Source organism: Carlito syrichta, unplaced genomic scaffold, assembly GCF_000164805.1.
Source record: "Carlito syrichta isolate Samal-C Ts95f unplaced genomic scaffold, Tarsius_syrichta-2.0.1 Scaffold302297, whole genome shotgun sequence".
NCBI lineage: Eukaryota > Metazoa > Chordata > Mammalia > Primates > Tarsiidae > Carlito > Carlito syrichta.
The window spans coordinates 236,114-254,108 of NW_007246393.1; the positions used below are offsets into that span (position 1 = coordinate 236,114).

Here is a 17,995-nt window from a genome sequence, read left to right on the forward strand (position 1 = left end):
ACTCCAGTCTGGGCAACAGAGTGAGACTCCAACTCAAAAAAAAAAAAAATATGCCAGGTATAGGGCCAGGTCTTGCTTTGTTTTATTCTCATCTTGACCACTCCATTGTCAGTGCTATTCTTTTTATTTTTTTGAGTTGGAGTCTCACTCCGTCACCCAGGCTAGAATGCAGTGGCATGCTCATGGAGGCCCAACTCACCTGCTTGAAGTCACAGGGGTGGTAAGTGCAGGTGTGGGGACTGGAACACAGAAAGGATGGCTTCCTCAGCCTGTGCAGCCATACTCCCTCTGCTGAAAGTGAAGCCAGCCTAGGACAGCTCCTAGGACTCCCTTCCAGGCCTTCCCCCCACGCCACCTTCCGAATCCACCACAGAAAGAGCTTCGCATCAGTTCCAAGCATCGTGCCTACAAAACAGAAAAGAAGCATCCTCTGCCTGACAGAAAGACCTTCTGCAGTCCGCCTTTCTCTTCACTGTCATCTTCAGTCCTGCCCTCCCCTCACCACTTCCCCAACAGGCCTGTGCTTCGCCACCTCCGTGCCTGTCCTCATCCCCTCCTGCCTGGCATGCCTGTCCTCTGCCTTAGTGGACAATGCTCACTATCCTGCGCTCTCCCACCCACATGTCACCTCCTCTCTGCCTTCCCTGCCTAGCCCCATCCTGCCTCTTTCTGTTTCCAAGCTCTGTGCATGCTTGAAGTAAGCATCATAGCATGTTCCTCGGTGTGGCTGGCCCTTCTAGTATTCAGCCAGCCAGAGGGCATGTGTTGAGCGCCTGGTGTGTTTCGGGTATTATTCTGGGGCTCCTGTGCATTCCTTCATTTGTTCTAGATAGACTTATCATTAACCTCGTTTTATTGATGAAGAACTTGAGCCTCAGATAAGTAGCTTCCCGTGGTAGAGTCAGAATTCAAACGTGTGGAGTCAAGACATTGTCCTCCCTGTGCTGCCAGACCTTCTTTCTCTTAGATGCAGCCATTGCCAAGGGCAGGAAACTCTCTTACATCTGTATGCATTCTGCGCCCAGCACAGAGCAAACTTGTAGAATCACACTGAGTTAAAGACCTCAAGCAATCTCCTGAGTGACTGGGTTTGACCCTTTCTCCTCACAAGCTATATTTTTCCAAGGTTGTAGTCATGGTAATAATAGTGACAAAAGCTGTAACAAGCAATTATTGCACACTATTTGTGTGCCAGACATTATCCTAAGGGCTTTATGAGGAAGGTATTCTTGTCCCCATTTTATAGCTGAGAAGACTGAGGCCTACAGGTTAAATCATTGAGCCAGGGTTATATGAGGTTATACAGAGGCAGGCTCACACCAGACAGACTAACTCTGGAGCCCGTGTTTTAGCCTGTGTCATTATGCTGGTGCTGCCCTGAGTTCTGTGCTTCCAACCTCTGGTCAACTTCTCTACAGTCACATGAGGCAGTTACCTCCTCCAGATTGCCCCAGGGGTGGGGAGTGTATGTGTGTGCGTGTGTATGCGTGCGTGCTCGCGCGGGCACGCATGCAGCGGAGTGACTCTCTGAACTTACAGGATGTCTGCCTGGTTCGCCAGTAGGCCTTCCCCTTTCCTGTGAACCTTGAAACAGCGACTACTCTGGGCTCATCTGTTCCCATTTTGCTTTTGTTCTTCCCTGGGTTCAACACAGTTGAGAGCACCATTTTGCTGGGAGGCCAGATGAGGGTTTTCATCGGGAATGTGAGAAACACAGGCTATTGGTTCCACTTCCCAGCTGCTGTGGGTTTTCCTTTACAGTGAGTGGTGCTGTCTGGTAGAAATGTGAAGTTCTCGCCTAACCAGGTGACCTAGTGGGAAGACATGGGCTAGAGTCCCTCTGAGCATCCGTTTTCTTTTTCTTGAAATGGCAGTAATAACTTGAAGTCATGTAATAGTGAGTAAAACTGGTTCTGAAAACACCTGATGCAGTGCCCGCTTCCTATTCGGCATTTAGTAAGGATTCACTCCTTTTCTTTTACGTTTATGAGTCTTTAGAATGTCTAAATTGAGCCTGTCCTGAGTCTTGGGCACAAAAGATTGACGTACCCCTTTGTGTTGACCTGTTGACATGAGCGCACCCTGTCTTTAAAATACCTGACACTCTTCATGCTTGTGAGCACATGCTGGTTATATCTCCTGCCTTTTGTTCCTGGTAAGAAAGCCCTGTATCCGTTATCAGAAGTTGCCGTTAACAGGTCCCTGATCCCCCGGGGAGTTGCTAGTGATTGAGGTGACAACTCAAATGGAGTGATAGGTCCCACTCACCCTGGTTTCCATGTGCTTATACCGGTCTCTCTCTGGCCCCTCTTGATTTTGGCTTTAACTGACCTGGAGCCTGGAACAGGTGCCTTACAAAAAGGCAAGTGGGAGCTGAAGGGATTTGAATATAAACATTGGAATTCTGAGGCTAGTTAAACTCTAGAACTGTTGCAAAGGCCTAAAGGGCTAGGGAAGCTCGTTCCCAGTGGTCCCTTAGAATCGTGGAACACAGATGACGCTGTTCCAAAGTTTACCTGCCTCATCTCATATAGTTTTCCCCACAGTCTGTGAGACTCAACATTGTCATTAGCCCTAGTTTCCAGGCAAGACACTTGAGCCTGAGGGAGTCCAGCCAGCTTGCCCAGGCTCACCTGACGGCAGCAAGGCTCACAACGAACTCTGTGGCACCACCGTGCTGGGCTACCTCTCTAACATCAGGTTTTCCAGGGTAAAGATATGCATGGCATGGCATGGGGAGAGAGCTGTGTTCCTGTGATCGATATGTTGAGAGCCAGACCCAGCTGGGGTAGACACGACAGGACTTACTTGTCTGGCAGACATGGTAGAGTCAGTGCAGTTGGGAGTTGCAGCAGAGAAATCAGCTGTGCTCTGTGGGACAGGCAGAGCCACAGACCCACAGCCCAAAACCTTGCCAGTAGCTGTCTGAATGAGTCACGCCAGGTCTAGCCTCCGATGTACGTGAGCAGGCCTGCCCACAGCACCTCCTCTGGTCACATGCTCCTGGAGAGTCCTGGGGCTGATGATGCCCTGTGTGACTACTGGGAGCAGCTCATGGTCCTCAGGCATCACCTCAGCCTCCCCGGCCAACAGCCTGGCTGTCCAGATATCTTTCTGAACCCCCGGCTCAGAATCAGCACATAGCGGATTCCCACACGTTTCCAGAAGCCAGGCCAGCACAACCAGAGGCCAGCTGTAGGGGCTTATGTCACAGTATGAAGGGCCCAGCTATCTAATTTCACTAATGTTGACCGTTCCCCACCCTGTGCTCGGTGCTGGTGATGCTATTCAGAAGAACTACCCTGTTGGTTGAGAGCGTTGACTCCAGAAGCAAGTAGCCTGGGCTCAAACCCAAGCTCTGCCTCTTTCTAGCTCTGTCACTTTGAGCAAGTACCTCAGCTTCCTCAGCTATAAAATGGGGCTCACAGGGGCCTGTCTGCCTTGGGACTGTGGGATTTTGTGGGTTGATTCATGTGATGCCACAGCACATTGCCTTGTGCTCAGCAGGTGCTGGATGCACGCAGTGAGGGCCTAGCATCATTTAGGCAGTATCACGATCATCGAACATTGACCCTGTGAGGTAGAGAACATTATCATCCCATTTTACTGATTGGAAAACAAAGGGTTACACTCAGGAACTTCCCCAAAGTTACAGAAGCGGGACATTGTAGAGCTGGCATGGAAAGTCATGTCTGCCGGCCCCGGAGCCCAAGTGTATCCCTAGCCTCCTTCAGAAGGTTCATCTTGGCCCTCAGGAGCGGAGGCAGTCATGCAGTGTGGTGGAAACCATGATGAAATGGCCATGATAGTGGAGAGGTTGCGGCCAGCGAGCTGACTCAGTGGTGAGAAGAGACAGAAGCTTGGAAGGCTAAGAGAATATTGCCCTTTTTTCCATGAGTACACCAGCAACATTTCTCCTCTTACACCTGTGTTTAACTTGAGGGCTGTTCTGTGTCTCTTCCTGGGTAACTCGACCCTCAAGTAAGTAAAAAGGAGTGGAAGAAGTAACACTATGCTGCTGGCGAGAGCACCTGGGGTCTGCCTTCCTGAAGTGCTCTATTGTGTCGCTGCTCAGACAGAAGCCAGTGTCCCTTGCCCCTGGCAGAGCTGCAGGGGAGGACTTGGCAGGAGCTGAGGGAGCTGAGGCTTTGGGCCTGTGCTGGGCCTGGGGCCTTACGCTCCTTCTAATGAAAAGCTGTGCACTGGGGAACTTTCTGTTGCGATGAGGAGTGGAGAGATCGGCACTGGCTAGTCACTCAGCTCTTCTCAGTCACATGGATGTCTTTGGATCAGGAGCATATGTCACCAGAGGTTTGGAGCCCAGGCTGCCAGCGAACTGCCAGCTCCTTGCTTGCTAAGGGCTAGTTGTCTGTGCAAATTCCTTAGCGCCTCAGTGTTCTCATGTGGGACTGGGGATGCTGTGATGAGGCCCAGTCACTCAACACACGTCAGGAGCTTAGGACAGCATCCAGGACATAGTACGTGCTCAATAGATGACTAGTGTTATTAGGAGCAGTAGGTTGTTCGTATGAGCATCATCCTAGGGGTGAGATGGTTGCGAGGGATTGACTAGAGGATAGAGAGAGGAAGCTCCAGGGGGCATGACTTGGTGGTCAGCATCCACTCGTGTGCTGGGTGTGCCAGCCACCAGCTGCTGGAAAGAGGTACTGCCAGTAGAAGGAAATTCACAGGTAGCCCAGCAGGGACCCTGTCCCAGACACACAAGCTTTTAAATATTTTCGCCCATTCAGTTGAACCCAAGATCCCCCTCCTCCCCAAGCTTCTCCTTCTGGTTGCTTGAGGCTCACATCCTGGGACATAGGTACCACAGGAGAGGACAGGGTGGGGCCTGGAGCACAGGGCAGAGCCACAGATAGGACCTGGCAGGAGCAGAGGGATCCGAGGCTTCAGGCCTGTGCTGGGGTTGGGCCTTCTAATGCAAAGCTTCTAATGCAAAGCTGTGTGCTGGGGAACTTCTGTCACTGTGAGGGTTGGGAGGGATCAGCACCAGGCTAGTGCCTGGGGACCACTGCTGACCGCTTGCCCCAGGCTGACTCCCAGGGGATCTGTGAGAGCGAGTCTTGGATGAGTTCAGGGCCCCGAGGTACTTGTTTGTGAACTTCACCTGCAAGCCACATGCTGTGCCCAGGAGAATCCCGTTCTTGGACCTGACCTTCCTCAGATCTCAGTCTTCTGTGTTCTTGAGTGGCGAGTGGCATTTCACACCTCACGGGCAGGGTGCCCAGCGGACCCCAGCTCCTGTTCAAGAGGACTGGGCTGCAGAGACCACCTTTAGCACCCTACTCCTTGCTGTAGATCCCAAGGATTCATCTCATAAGTATGCTGACAAAAGCTGGTGGGGAAACAGCCTGTGGTGTTCCTATTACTGCTAAAACAAATTATTTAGGGCCAGGCGTGGTGGCTTAAACCTGTAATCCCAGCACTTTGAGAGGCTGAGGTGATAGGATTGCCTGAGCCCGCAGGTTCGAGACCAGTCTGGGCAAGTTGGCGAGACCTCATCTCTAGAAAAATAAAAAATTAGCCGGGCATGATAACACGTGCCTGTAGTTCTGGCTACTTGGAAGGCTAAGGCGGAAAGATCACCTGAGCCCAGTGGGTCAATGCTGGGGAGCCCTGATTGTGCTACTGCACTCCAGCCTGGGTGAAGAAGTGAGACTGACTCAAAAAAAAAAAAGAAAAAATTATTTAAAACTTAGTAACTTAAAAGAACATAGATTTAATATCTGAAGTGAGTCTCACTGGGCTAATATCAAGAAGTTTGCAGGGTGGTGTTCCTTCTGGAGACTCTAGGAGAGAAGCCAATCCCTGCTTTTTTTAGTTTCTAGAAGCCACCTGCATTCCTTGGCTTGTGGTCCCTTCCTCCGTCTTCAAACCCAGCATCATAGCATCTTCTAATCTCTCACTCTGACCTTCCTAGCCCCCTCTTACAAGGACTCTGTGATATTACACTGGGCCCACCTGGCTCATTCTAGGATCATCTCATTTCAAAATTCTTAACTTTGCCACAGCAACCATCACCAAAAAATCCTCAGTCCTTAACTTACTTCTGCAAAATCCCTTTTGCTATGTAAGGCAACATATTCCCAGATTCCAGGGATTAGGACGTGGACATCTTGCAGGGGCTGTTATCCATCTCCTGCACTGTCATATTGCATAGCTCACTGTTCATGTTGGAGATGATGACCTTGCCTGAGTAATTGTGCCCGTCATTTACAGGCAGTTGGGAGCTCAGGCGAGTGATTTAACTCCTTTGTGTCTCAGTTTTCTTTATCTGTTGTGTTGTTAGAATTGGTTAACATGTGTCAAGTGTCAAGATGTTTGTTTTTCCTTGTGCCTTTCTAGTCCTTATGTATATATGCACAAATCTTTCTCTTGTTCCAGCCATAGGTGCAAGTTTATTTTTTTCCCTTGTATGTAGGTTGCAACAGAAGTGCACTGTGATAATTTAAAGACAGATACTAGTCCACAGAGAGTGAGGTAGTTTGTTGGTGTACCACCACATAGTCCCCCGTGACTAGTGTTTTTATTTTACTCATAAGAGCTGATGCATAAAGAGTGCTTTAAAGGGCAACCCCGTTGGGTCCCCTCCCACTGTGGGAGCTTTTCTGTCCTCTCAATAAATCCTGCTTTCAAAAAAAAAAAAAGAGTGCCATAATGGACCTATAATACCTAATACCAGTAACCTTGGCCTCTTGAGTAGTTTTCTTGTAACATATTCCTACACTTGGAATCACTGTAAAGGCTCCTGGAAATGCTCTGGAAGGGTTATGGAACTCGTTTACACTGCTGCTGCACCTTATTGGCAGTGGGTATTAGCTTAAAAGGAAAGAAGATGTTTTTCATCCTTTTAGCAAATACTACCTGCATACCTCCTGAGCGCAGGCTTTCTTGGGTACTGGTAAGAGAACAGGAAGAGACAGGCACATTTCCTGTTGTCATGGAGCTAGTCTCCCGCTTGAGAGGGCTACTGTTTATTTAACAGGACTAACAGCACCTTGTTATTCCTTTCATTTGCATTTCTTTGTTCACTAATCCTGTTGAAAACAAAAAGCAGTTTTATGAAATATATTTTCAGGTCTGTGCCCCAAGACATGCAGTTTTTAAATGTCCCAAACATGGGAAAGTGTGTGACCTTTTTTGAGATCTCTGTGTCTGCCAAAGTCTGCTGTGACATTTCTGGACCCTCGCCTCCCCCCATGCACCACCATTGTCACGCATCGCTAGAAAACCTGGGCTTGTGTTCCTAGGGACCGACGTCATGGTTCGGTGCCTCAAGCTGATGAAGGAATTTAAACGGAATGACCAGGACGATGACGATGATGAGGATGTCATCTCCAAGGCTGTGCCTCCGGTGGACCTTGTGTTTGAACGGGATATGCTCACGCAGACCTACGATCTCAGTAAGTCCTGTTCTAACCCCGGCTCGGACACATTCCTGAGCATTTGAGTGGAGCAGGGCTCCGCCCATGTGTCAAGAGATGGCTCTGCTGCTGGGAAGGCAGCGCAGTGGGAAGCGCTGGGGTTCCCTTGGACGGCTTAGGCTTTCAGATCAGGTTGGAATTTGAACCCTTGTTCAGTCACTTAGCTGAATGACTTTAGCAACGTGTCTGAGCCTAGTCTCCTCCTCTATAAATAGGGTGTGTCAATCAGTTCTCCAGAGACACAGAACCCCTAGGATAAACATATCTAGATATAAGAGATTCCTTAGAGGACTTGGCTCACACTTAGGGTGACTGAGGAGTCCCCCAGTAGGCCATCGCTGGCTGAGAACCAGAGAGTTGAAGGCCTTGGAACCAGGGAAGCTGGTGCAAGTCCCAGAGGCCACTGACTGGAGACCCTGGAGGTGTTACACCCAAGAGCAGGAGAAGAAGGGGGCTTCGACTCCAGAAGAGAGAGAAGGCAAACTCGCCTTGCCCCTGCCTTTTTGCTCTATCCAGGTCCCCAGCCAGCTGGATGGTGCCCACCCACACTGGGTTCATTCGTCCCACCAATCTCCCCCAGAAACACCCAGAAATAAAGCTTCACTAGTTACCTGGGCATCCTCTGATCCAGTCAAGTTGATCCTTAACATTTACCACCACATTAACTCATTATGAGGATAAATGACATAGAGTTCCAGTGGCTAGTAAAGTACCTATGTAGAAAGCCCTAAAAAAAATTAGCTATTAGAATTACTATTCAAGGGTTTAAGAGCTACCTCTTGAGTGTCTGAGATTGGTCTGGAGTCACTGCAGGCAGGGAATCTAGTGATGAAGCCTCTCTCATTCCTCACCTTTCCCCTGGATCCCCTGAAATCCATACAGGACAGCAGCGACCCAGGAGACCCAGGACTGTAGGTGGTGTGGCCTCAGGTCCCTGTGGGGAGGAGGACAGGGCAGAAGGTGAAGCAGCTGACGCGGCCTTTTTGGAGGGCTGTTTGGCAGTTCTCAGTGTCTCTCAGAATGGGTTCCTCACAATAGTTTCTAAAGGGCTGCCCTTAACCCTTTCATGCCCATTTTTTAGCATGTAGCTAGTTCAGTATAGGAACACATCCCAATCGTCTCTTTTCATTCTGGTGCTGATTTTTTTATACATGAGCAATATGGCAAAACCTCCTTTATTCAGATAGCTTTCCCCTGGCAGCCTCAAGTATGTGGATGCATCAGAAAATAAAGAAGAAAATATTTCTGGGCACTAGAAGAGCTTTGCCACCAAGTCTGCCCTGCAGTTCATTTACTTTACTGCTGGGATCCCTACCCACCCCCAGTCCCCAAGCAGGCCCCTTCCTCGAATTCTCCATGCCAGCTTAGATGAATGTCAAAGGGTCTCTTAGAGGCAGATACAGTAACAGTACTGAGAAACAACAGCTTGCAGCAGGACAGGAGCTGACAGACTATACAGAGCAAATAACAGGGCACAGTTGTCTGCCAGTCATTTACTAGAGGGCTAAATAGCATCACTTCCTTCCACAGCCCCGTTGGCACAGTTGTTATGAGATAGTGCGATAGTCAGTGTCCATAGTTCCTCTGCATCTACCGAGAACAAGGAAATGAAAAATACATGTTAAAAAAGTTCTTAACTAAAAATTATTTGATGCTTTTAGAAAAGGTCAATTTCATTTATCTGAAAAAGTTCATTCACATGAAAGGGCTGATTTCTTACTGCCTGGTTAAAAAAGATGTTATTGGATCTTAGTAGACCAGATATTGATCGCCTGACATTTATTTAGTGTGTTAACGTGGAGGAGTGAAATTGGAATCACTCAAAAATTAGCTATTAGTGTTATTATTAGTATGGTGTAGTATCTTTCTGTCTTGGGAGGGGAAACATCCTTGGGAGGAGAAGAGAGAGAAGTGGCATATGTTTTCTATGAGTTGGTTTCACTGCATTGAAATATCTGTGCTTAGAAATGGGGGTGGGAGTTGACTTGTGCAGAACAGCTCCTGTACAGAGGTCGGGGTTCACAAATTTTGTTTCTCACAGTTGAGCGCAGAGGCACGAAAGGAATTTCCCAGGCTGAAATCCGAGTGGCTATGAATGTGGGAAAACTGGAAGCAAGAATGTTGTGCCGGCTTCTTCAGAGATTCAAAGTTGTCAAGGTAACATCCTGAGTCTCCCCCACAATTCATTGTCTCTGGATTTGCACATGGTATGATTATGAAGGAGCGTCTTGGACAGAAAACTAGGTCGCCTGCCACCTGCGTCAAGGAGGCAAATGTCTATCAGGGACTGAATGCAATCCACAGGCGTGTTACGGCTCCCCTCACTGTGGTTTTTTTTTATTTTCACTTTTTAAAAATTGAGTGAGTTTTCAGCATTGAAAAGTCAGAAGGCAGTCGGGCGCAGTGGCTGAAGCCTGTAATCCCAGCACTTTGGGAGACTGAGGCAAGAGGATTGCCTGAGTCCAGGGGTTCAAGACTAGCCTGGACAACTGGACCTCATCTCTACAATAAATCCAAAAATTAGCCAGGTGGGGTGGTATGTGCCTGTAGTTTAGCTACTTACAGGCTGAGGCAGAAGGATCGCCTGAGTCAAGCAGGTCGAGGCTACAGTGGCTGTGAGCATACCACTGCACTCCAGCCTGAGCGACAGAATGAGACTCCAATGCAAAAAAAAAAAAAGAAAAGAAAAGTCAGAAGGCGATGTGGCCCGCTGTCTTGTGTGGGGACAGCTAGCTGGAGCTGGCCAGGATCCATCCAACCCCTTTAGACAAAGCAGTGCTCTCCAGGGTACCACTGTCCCACCTATTATGTTACTTGCCTGGCTCCTAGGGACATTGACTTGGCCAGCCTGTTTGGTGCTCCTCTTATGTAATTCAGATCTGTGATCTTCTCCCTTGTGTATCTCTCTCTTCTTGCCCACCTTTTGGCCATTTTGCTGTAAAGCCAGTATTGTAGTTGAGTTAATGACTGCAGCATACCTAGCACCATCCCTGGCATGTGGTTGGTATATAGAAAATGTTACTACCCCATTAAGAGCCCTGGGACCGGGTCGGTGGCTCAGCCTGTAATCCCGCGCCTTTGGGAGGCTGAGGTGAGTGGATTGCCTGAACCCGCAGGTTCGAGACCCGCCTGGGCAGCGAGACCTCATCTCTACAATAAATCAAAAACTCAGCCGGGCATGGTAGCGCATGCCTGTAATTCCGGCTACTTGGAAGGCTGAGGCGGAAGGATCGCCAGAGCCCAGCAGGATGAGGCTGCGGTGGCCAGGAGTGGCCACTGCACTCCAGTCTGGGAGACAGAGTGAGACTCCAACTCCAAAAAAAAAAAAACAGCCCTGGGAAGAGCCTCTTTCCCCTGTTCTAGAAGATAAAATTGGTGATGACCAATCCACCAGTCCCCATGCCAGTTACCAAGTAGAGCTGGCACCCTGAGGCCCTGACTCTTCAGTCTGGGTAGCAAACACCTATTGCTTACAGCCCTTTTTTTGTGAGCCATGTCCTGTGTCAGGCACTGAGGCGATGTGGAGGTCCCATCCCTGAGGAGAGCAGACACCCATTTAGGATTGCACTTGGAGAACCATCCCTGACAGACCTGGGAAGCAGGATCTGAGGGATGACAAGACAGGGAGAGCTAGGAGGGAGCACAGTGGAGCCTGCCCCAGGACCCAGGTGGTGAGATAGGCACACAGTGAAAGCCAAAATAAGCAAATAGATGCCACGAACCACTGGTCACCTGAATGCCTGTAAGTATGACACCCTCGTTTGAGTGTGGTCAACACAGTGAATTCCCTCTAGGGATTCATGGAAGACGAAGGTCGGCAGCGAACCACTAAGTACATCTCCTGCGTGTTTGCGGAGGAGAGCGACCTCAGCCGACAGTATGAGCGAGAGAAAGCCCGAGGCGAACTCCTCACCACGGTGAGCCTGGCCTCTGTGCAGGAGGAGTCGCTTCTACCCGAGGGTGAAGACACTTTCCTCTCCGAGTCGGACAGCGAGGAAGAGAGCAGCAGTAGCAACAAGCGGAGAGGCAGAGCGTCCCAGGGGGATGGGAGATCCTTTACAAACCTTGGGTCTGGGACCCAGCCTCATCACTCCACCCCAACCAAAGGTAGGGAGCGTGTTCGAGTGGGCAGGGGCAAGGGCGGGCAGGGCTGAGGGCTGGCAGGGGCTCCATGCACCAGCGCCTCCAGGCATCTGCAAGAAACAGCGGTTCAGTTTAGCACACACCTGTGGATCCCCTCAGTGCTGCTCTGATTTGGGGCCTGATGATGTCACTTGCATCACATATTATAGGTCTGGAGGAGAGGGTCCTGTGGTCTGTCTCCTGGCTGCTTACAAGTCAGTTCTGCTTGGCAGATGCTTTGTTTGGTTGTATTTTTACTATTAAAGGCCTGGAATTTCATGTACTTCCTCTAGCCTCTTCCCGCCAGCAGTCTGTTTAAGAATCCCTCAAGTTTTTAGTGTGGTTATAGAAGACTTTTTTTACACATGTGGAGTGTGGTGCTGGTGACACATTTGCAAATTTTGTATCTAACTAAGGACTCCCCCCACCCGGGGACATTGGACAATGTCTGGAGACATTTTTGAGTGTCACAACTGAGGGAGGGGATGCTACTGGCATCTAGTAGGTAAAGACTGGAATGCTGGAAAATACCCTGTAATGCAGTGGTCCCCAGCCTTTTTTGGCGTCAGGGACTGATTTCATGGAAGACAGTTTTTCCACGGACCTGGGGTTTGGGGTTGGGGAGATTGTTTTGGGATGATTCCAGCCCATTACATTTATTGTGCACTTTATTTCTATTATTATTACATTATAATATATAATGAAGCCGGGCTTGGTGGCAGCCTGTAATCCCATGCCTTGGGAGGCTGAGGTAAGTGGATTGCCTGAGCCTGCGGGTTCGAGACCCGCCTGGGCAACTCGGTGAGACCTCATCTCTACAATAAATAAAAAAAATTTATTGTAGAGGCCTCATCTCTACAATAAATAAAAAAAAATTAGCCGCGTGTGGTAGCGTGCGCCTGTAATTCCGGCTACTCGGAAGGCTGCGGCAGAAGGATCGCCGGAGCCCAGCAGGGCGAGGCTGCAGTGGCCAGGAGCCGCCACGGCACTCCAGTCTGGGCGACAGAGTGAGACTCCAACTCAAAAAAAAAAAATATATATATATATATATTTATAAATATATATATTAATATATATATATATAATATATATATATATAAAATGAAATCATAATGCAGAATCTGTGAGAGACCTGAGCTTGTTTTCCTGCAACTAGATGGTCTTATCTTGGGGTGATAGGAGACAGTGACATCCGAAGTGTGTTGCTTATGACCAGTCTACCTTGTAATCTCGTTTTGGTTACTGTGACTGCAGAAAACCCTGCTTCACAAAGAAAAGATGTTGGAAGTGGAAGCAGGCTTTTCAGTGCTGATCTGACAGGAGGAGAAGCTCATTCAGTAGTGTGGGCAATGGGGAGTGTGACCGTAAATACAGGTGAAGCTTCCTTGCGCAACAGCCACTCACCTCCTGCTGTGCAGCCCACTTCCTAACAGGCCACAGACTGGTACTGGTCCATGACCTAGGGGTTGGGGACCCCTGCTGTAGTGCACAGGCTAGCCTCTCATGACAGAGAATTACCCAGCCCGGCTGTCAGCACTGCCAGGGTTAAGATCGCTGCTCTAGATGAAAGGCCAGGAAGAAGACATCAAGCTGCTTGAACTGACTCTAAACAGGATCTTTTAGCTTGCTTTTGACTGCCAAGCATGAGTGTGTCTCTCGGTCTCCCCCTTGATTTGTTCTACCTGTTGCCTCCACCACAGGTGGGTGGAAAGTCCTGAACCTACACCCTTTGAAGAAGCAGTCGTCTTCCATCTCAGGAGCTGCTGAGGAGAAAGCCTGCCGGGGCTTTGTTGGCAAGGATGGCCTTCTGGACACCAGCAGCACCTCGGACCAAAACATGTCCTACGGCTCACACTGTGTGGGCAGTAACAGTGGTGACATAGCCGTGATTGAGGAGGTCCGGCTTGAAAACCCAAAGGTCAGTGCTCACAGAGGGAGGGCGTTTTCTCCAAGAAGAAGCCTGTGGCAGGTGGATATCAGTCTTGTCATTTTTGTGCTGTATCACTGGCCACTGCAGAATCAGTAATAGTAAGAGTGCTGTGTGCTGAGTGCCTGTCTGGGTCTGCCCTGAGCCCATGGTGACCACGAGCTTCCCAAGAAGTAATGCAGTGCTTATTCACATACACCTTCCTGCATCCTGGGTCCCATGGAGAAATCGTCCGCACTGTTGTTTGTTCAGGGTGTTAATTTGCAGCAATGTAATCTTTTTGCTTAAATTTATTTTACAGGGAAAATTTCTCTGACTAGTTTAGGTCAGTGGTTCTTGGCCTGGGCCAGTTTTACCCCCAGAGAGCATGTAGCAATGTCTGGAGATATTGTTGCACCTGAGGGAAGGGATGCTACTGGCATCGAGTAGGGAGAGGCCGGAATGCTGGGAAATGTCCTGTAATGCACAGGACCCCCACGACAGAGAGTGATCAAGCCCGGATCAGCACTGCCAAGGTTGAGACCCCTGCTCTAGATGAAAAGCAGTATCATTTGCCATAAAAAAAGAAGGCACTCATAGAATAGATGCAAACTCTGTGAGTACATTCTGGCCAGATACTGTTGTATCGTCAAGGTGTTAAAGACACAGAATTAAATCAATACTTTGTTCTCAATGTAGTTAGACGGATTAAAAGATGGTTGATAAGGAATGCATTTCTCATTGTTATGATTCATTTGGCCTAACGCCACGTCAACACTTTGTCACCTAAAAAGTACCTCAGCTACTACCAGGGGCACCTCCTGTATTTGTAAGCACAGAGTAGATGGCTGGACACCTAGCACAGAATGCTTTGTGACCAAGTGACTTTTGATGACATTGCTGGTATTCAGTTCAGGCTTTACAACAACTCTATGAGACAGATACCAGCTTTGTTCTATGAGGAGGAAGTGAGGACAGAGTAACCTTGGTTCGCGACAGAGTGAGCCGTGAACCATGTGTGTGCAGTCCTTTCTCTAGGTTGCTTTTCCCTTTCTAGAATGGAGGACTGAGCTTTGGAAGTGTCCCTGCAGCAGAGGCAGTGGGGCACAGGATCGATGTTCTAGATCCTTTCGGCCCTTTCCTGTCTGTTGGAGGCCATACCTCACTGTGGAATCATGACTAACATTGTCTCCAGCTGAGGAACTGGGTCTGCCAGCAGGGATCCCAGCATATTCCCACTGGGTTCACCTGCTGCTTTCCCCCATCTGCCTCCACTTTACATCTTCTATGCATTCCCCCTAGGTCTTAGAATCCCCATGATGGGTTTCCTAGCTCAGCTCGTCCTCTTTCTGATGGAAATCCATCCCCAGAGTCCCGGCAGCTTCATGCCCCTCTCTGTGTGCTTCCTGGGAAGAGTGGTGTCTGCTGCTTGCCAGAGGCCCTTGGCAGAGTGCGTTCCTTTGCTCTCCAACAACCTGATGGAAAAGGGCTGGATTTACTTGCGTTGTTTCCTCCCAAACTGTTCACCCTGCAATGCAAGGGAGAACGAAGGTCTTTCTGCCACTCCTGGGACCCTTCTTGAGTCTTTGACTCTTTCCCCCTCCAGCCCTTCCTCCTTTATGAGAGAATGTGCCTCATCCAGAGAGCCAAGGGCAGGTGGGTGGAACAGGTTCATTTTAAGCTTATGGAAGACAGAAGGGAGGCATTAAGAGAGAAGTGGATGTTCTGGCAGGGATAAAGGAAGAAGCACAGATCCACTCTTCCTGATTTTCCTCGGGGGACCCTGTTCTCAACTCAGGCCTGCCTCTGTTCATGTTGCACAGCAACTGGAGACTTCGGTGGCTACCTGTGTTTGGAGTCAGAACCCGCCTCCTGGCACGTGTTCACTGTGTGACCCCGGACAGTTATTCTGCCACAGAGCCCTGGTGTCCTCTTCTGCAAAATGGGAACAATAATGATACAGTTGTTAAGAAATTTTTTTTTTTTTTTTGAGTTGGAGTCTCACTCTGTCACCCAGGCTGGAGGGCAGTGGCATGCTCCCGGCCACCGCAGCCTCGACCTGCTGGGCTCCAGCGATCCTTCTGCCTCAGCTTTCCAAGTAGCTGGAACTACAGGCGCGCACTACCACACCCGGCTAATTTTTTGATTTCTTGTAGAGATGAGGTCTCACCAAGTTGCCCAGGCGGGTCTCGAACCCGCAGGCTCAGGCAATCCACTCACCTCAGCCTCCCAAAGGCGTGGGATTACAGGCTGAGCCACCAAGCCTGGCTAAGAAATTTTTTTAAATGAATAAAATCTAATAGAGTAACTGGCGTGAAAATGTCTGTTGCTAGTCTTCCCATTCTACTGTGGAAGAACCAAAGGAAAATTGAGGGGAAGCCTTCTTTCTCAGGAGTTACTATAGCAGATACCTCTAATGTCTGTTTTGAAACCAGCTGATCTTCATAAGGTTGTCCAGGGTCCTCTGCTGGCACATGTCTTGTTATTTCAAAGCACTGAAGTGGTAGGGTAGTGGGATCCTGTGTAGGAGAACAGGCTTTTTGACTTTCCTTTCTGAAAGACAGGGGTAGAAGTTCCATAAAGAAGGAACGTGCACCCACAGGAGTGGCTTTTGGCCTCCTAGCCTTGCCAGGTTTGGGTATCTTGAGCTTTTGGTCTCTGTTCTAGGAAAGCAGCAGTTCCCTGAAGACTGGAAGGCATGGCTCAAGCCAGGACAAGCCGCATGAAACCTACCGACTGCTGAAACGCAGGAATCTGATCATAGAGGCTGTTACCAACCTCCGCTTAATTGAGAGTTTATTCACGTAAGGACTTGTCTGTCTTGTACTAACAATAATTCTCATACCAATTAGTCATTACAAGCCACAGAAATTACAGAAAGGCATCTGACTCTCTTTCATAGTAGAGCTTCTTGTCATAGCCTTTTGTGGTAAAAAGGATTTAGAGTTTGTTCCTGTTATTCAAAAAGTATAGACATTGAGGAATAACCAGTATGCTAGACAGGCAGAGTATAATTGAGTAGGAAATAGAAGTAGTGAGGAAGGTACCTTTCTCCTTACCTGGAAAGTTGTTGCTAAGGAAGGGGTATGAAGATTCTTAAGCAGGTAATAGCACTACTTACAAACTTTTAGTTCTCCATGGACTCTTTTGTTCAGATAGAATCTTCTGCAGAAGAAAAACCAAGAGACACAAATAGAGCTTCTGTGTTTGGGATAGAGTAGAGGCTCTGAGCCCCAGTTTGGTCCTTGTAAGCCCCCATCACCACCGCCTCCTGGGGTGACATCCTCAGGGTTTCTGTGGCACCCCATGTGAAAGCCACTTGATGAGATGGAGCCTTACCTCTAGTCAAGAACATGGGTTCTCCATGCCCTGTCTCTAACTAGAGCTAAGTCAGGGGCAGGGACCCTCTGCAGATACTGGCACTTCTTCCCCCCTTCTGAGCAGTGAAAGGTTTGGCTGTGCGTTCCTGAGGTACCTTCTGGGCATATGCCTGTTGATCTAGAAATACCACTGCAGTGACTCCAAGATCTGCAGAATAAGAAGATGTATCGAGAGAGGAATCAGGAAGAGTTTCGGGTCTGAGGGGGGGGTGGTCTGCTGGAACAGCCCTTAGCTGGTGTTCGGTGAGCATGGAGACCTGATGGAGGCAGGTCTCCGCCACGGGGCCAGCTTCCCTGCCACGATGCTTATAAGCGAGTGGGCCCTGGAGCTGCTGCTGCAGGGCTCAGCTTGTGAAGCTGCTGTGACAGTGGCATCCCTTCAGCTACACATTTGCCTCAGAGAGGAGTGATGATTAACATCTCAGGAGGGCAGCTTTTCCCAGGTGGGTGAAGACCCGCTTTGAGTCTTCCCTGGTTTCCGTTGGATACCCCTAGGCATGCCTCTGTTGCCTGTGTTGAGGAAACCCTTCACGTTGAGACTGGGACATAATCTGCTTATTTTGCGATTTCTCAGGATTCAGAAGATGATCATGGACCAGGAGAAGCAGGAAGGCGTGTCCACCAAGTGCTGCAAGAAATCCATTGTCCGCTTGGTGCGGAACCTGTCTGAGGAAGGTCTTTTGAGACTGTATCGGACTACGGTGATTCAAGATGGCATCAAGAAGAAGGTAACCGTGGGCTCCCCTGATGGTCACAAGCCAGCCTCATGCTGCTACAGAAAGTCTTCTTGTCTAGCTTCTGTTGTCATTGTTGTATATTGTTCTTCCTTTGTTTTACCAATGACTTGGACTTTCCCATCATGCTTCCTGGTTTGGGGAACAGGGGTTATCCCAGCTTTACCTGAAAGCTGCAACAGAAAAGAGCAGTAACTTGCTTGGATCATAGCATGGCTTATCCGCTCCAAGCAGCACCCGTGTAGTGTTCCTCCCTGCAGCCAACTTTAGAAAGAGGAAGTTCAGCAAGGTAATGTTGGGAGAAATTGAATAGCATTTATAGAAGGTGGAAAATTTAAACTAAGCAGCATGAGCATTTACCATGGAGATCTGAGGAAACATGTCCGAGGAAATTTTGGCAGTAGTTCAATT

The 17,995-nt window shown here is 49.0% G+C and overlaps 1 protein-coding gene across 1 annotated transcript in view; it reads left to right on the plus strand.

Moving 5' to 3' along the window:
• Positions 1-17,995, plus strand: part of GTF3C1 (general transcription factor IIIC subunit 1) — a 78,532-nt gene that overhangs the window by 22,321 nt on the left and 38,216 nt on the right. Inside the window, exons 6-11 of the mRNA XM_021711438.1 lie at positions 7,269-7,421; positions 9,484-9,599; positions 11,237-11,549; positions 13,265-13,482; positions 16,138-16,274; positions 17,425-17,578. Coding sequence (XP_021567113.1) covers positions 7,269-7,421; positions 9,484-9,599; positions 11,237-11,549; positions 13,265-13,482; positions 16,138-16,274; positions 17,425-17,578 — 1,091 coding nt within the window. The remainder of the gene's footprint in view (positions 1-7,268; positions 7,422-9,483; positions 9,600-11,236; positions 11,550-13,264; positions 13,483-16,137; positions 16,275-17,424; positions 17,579-17,995) is intronic.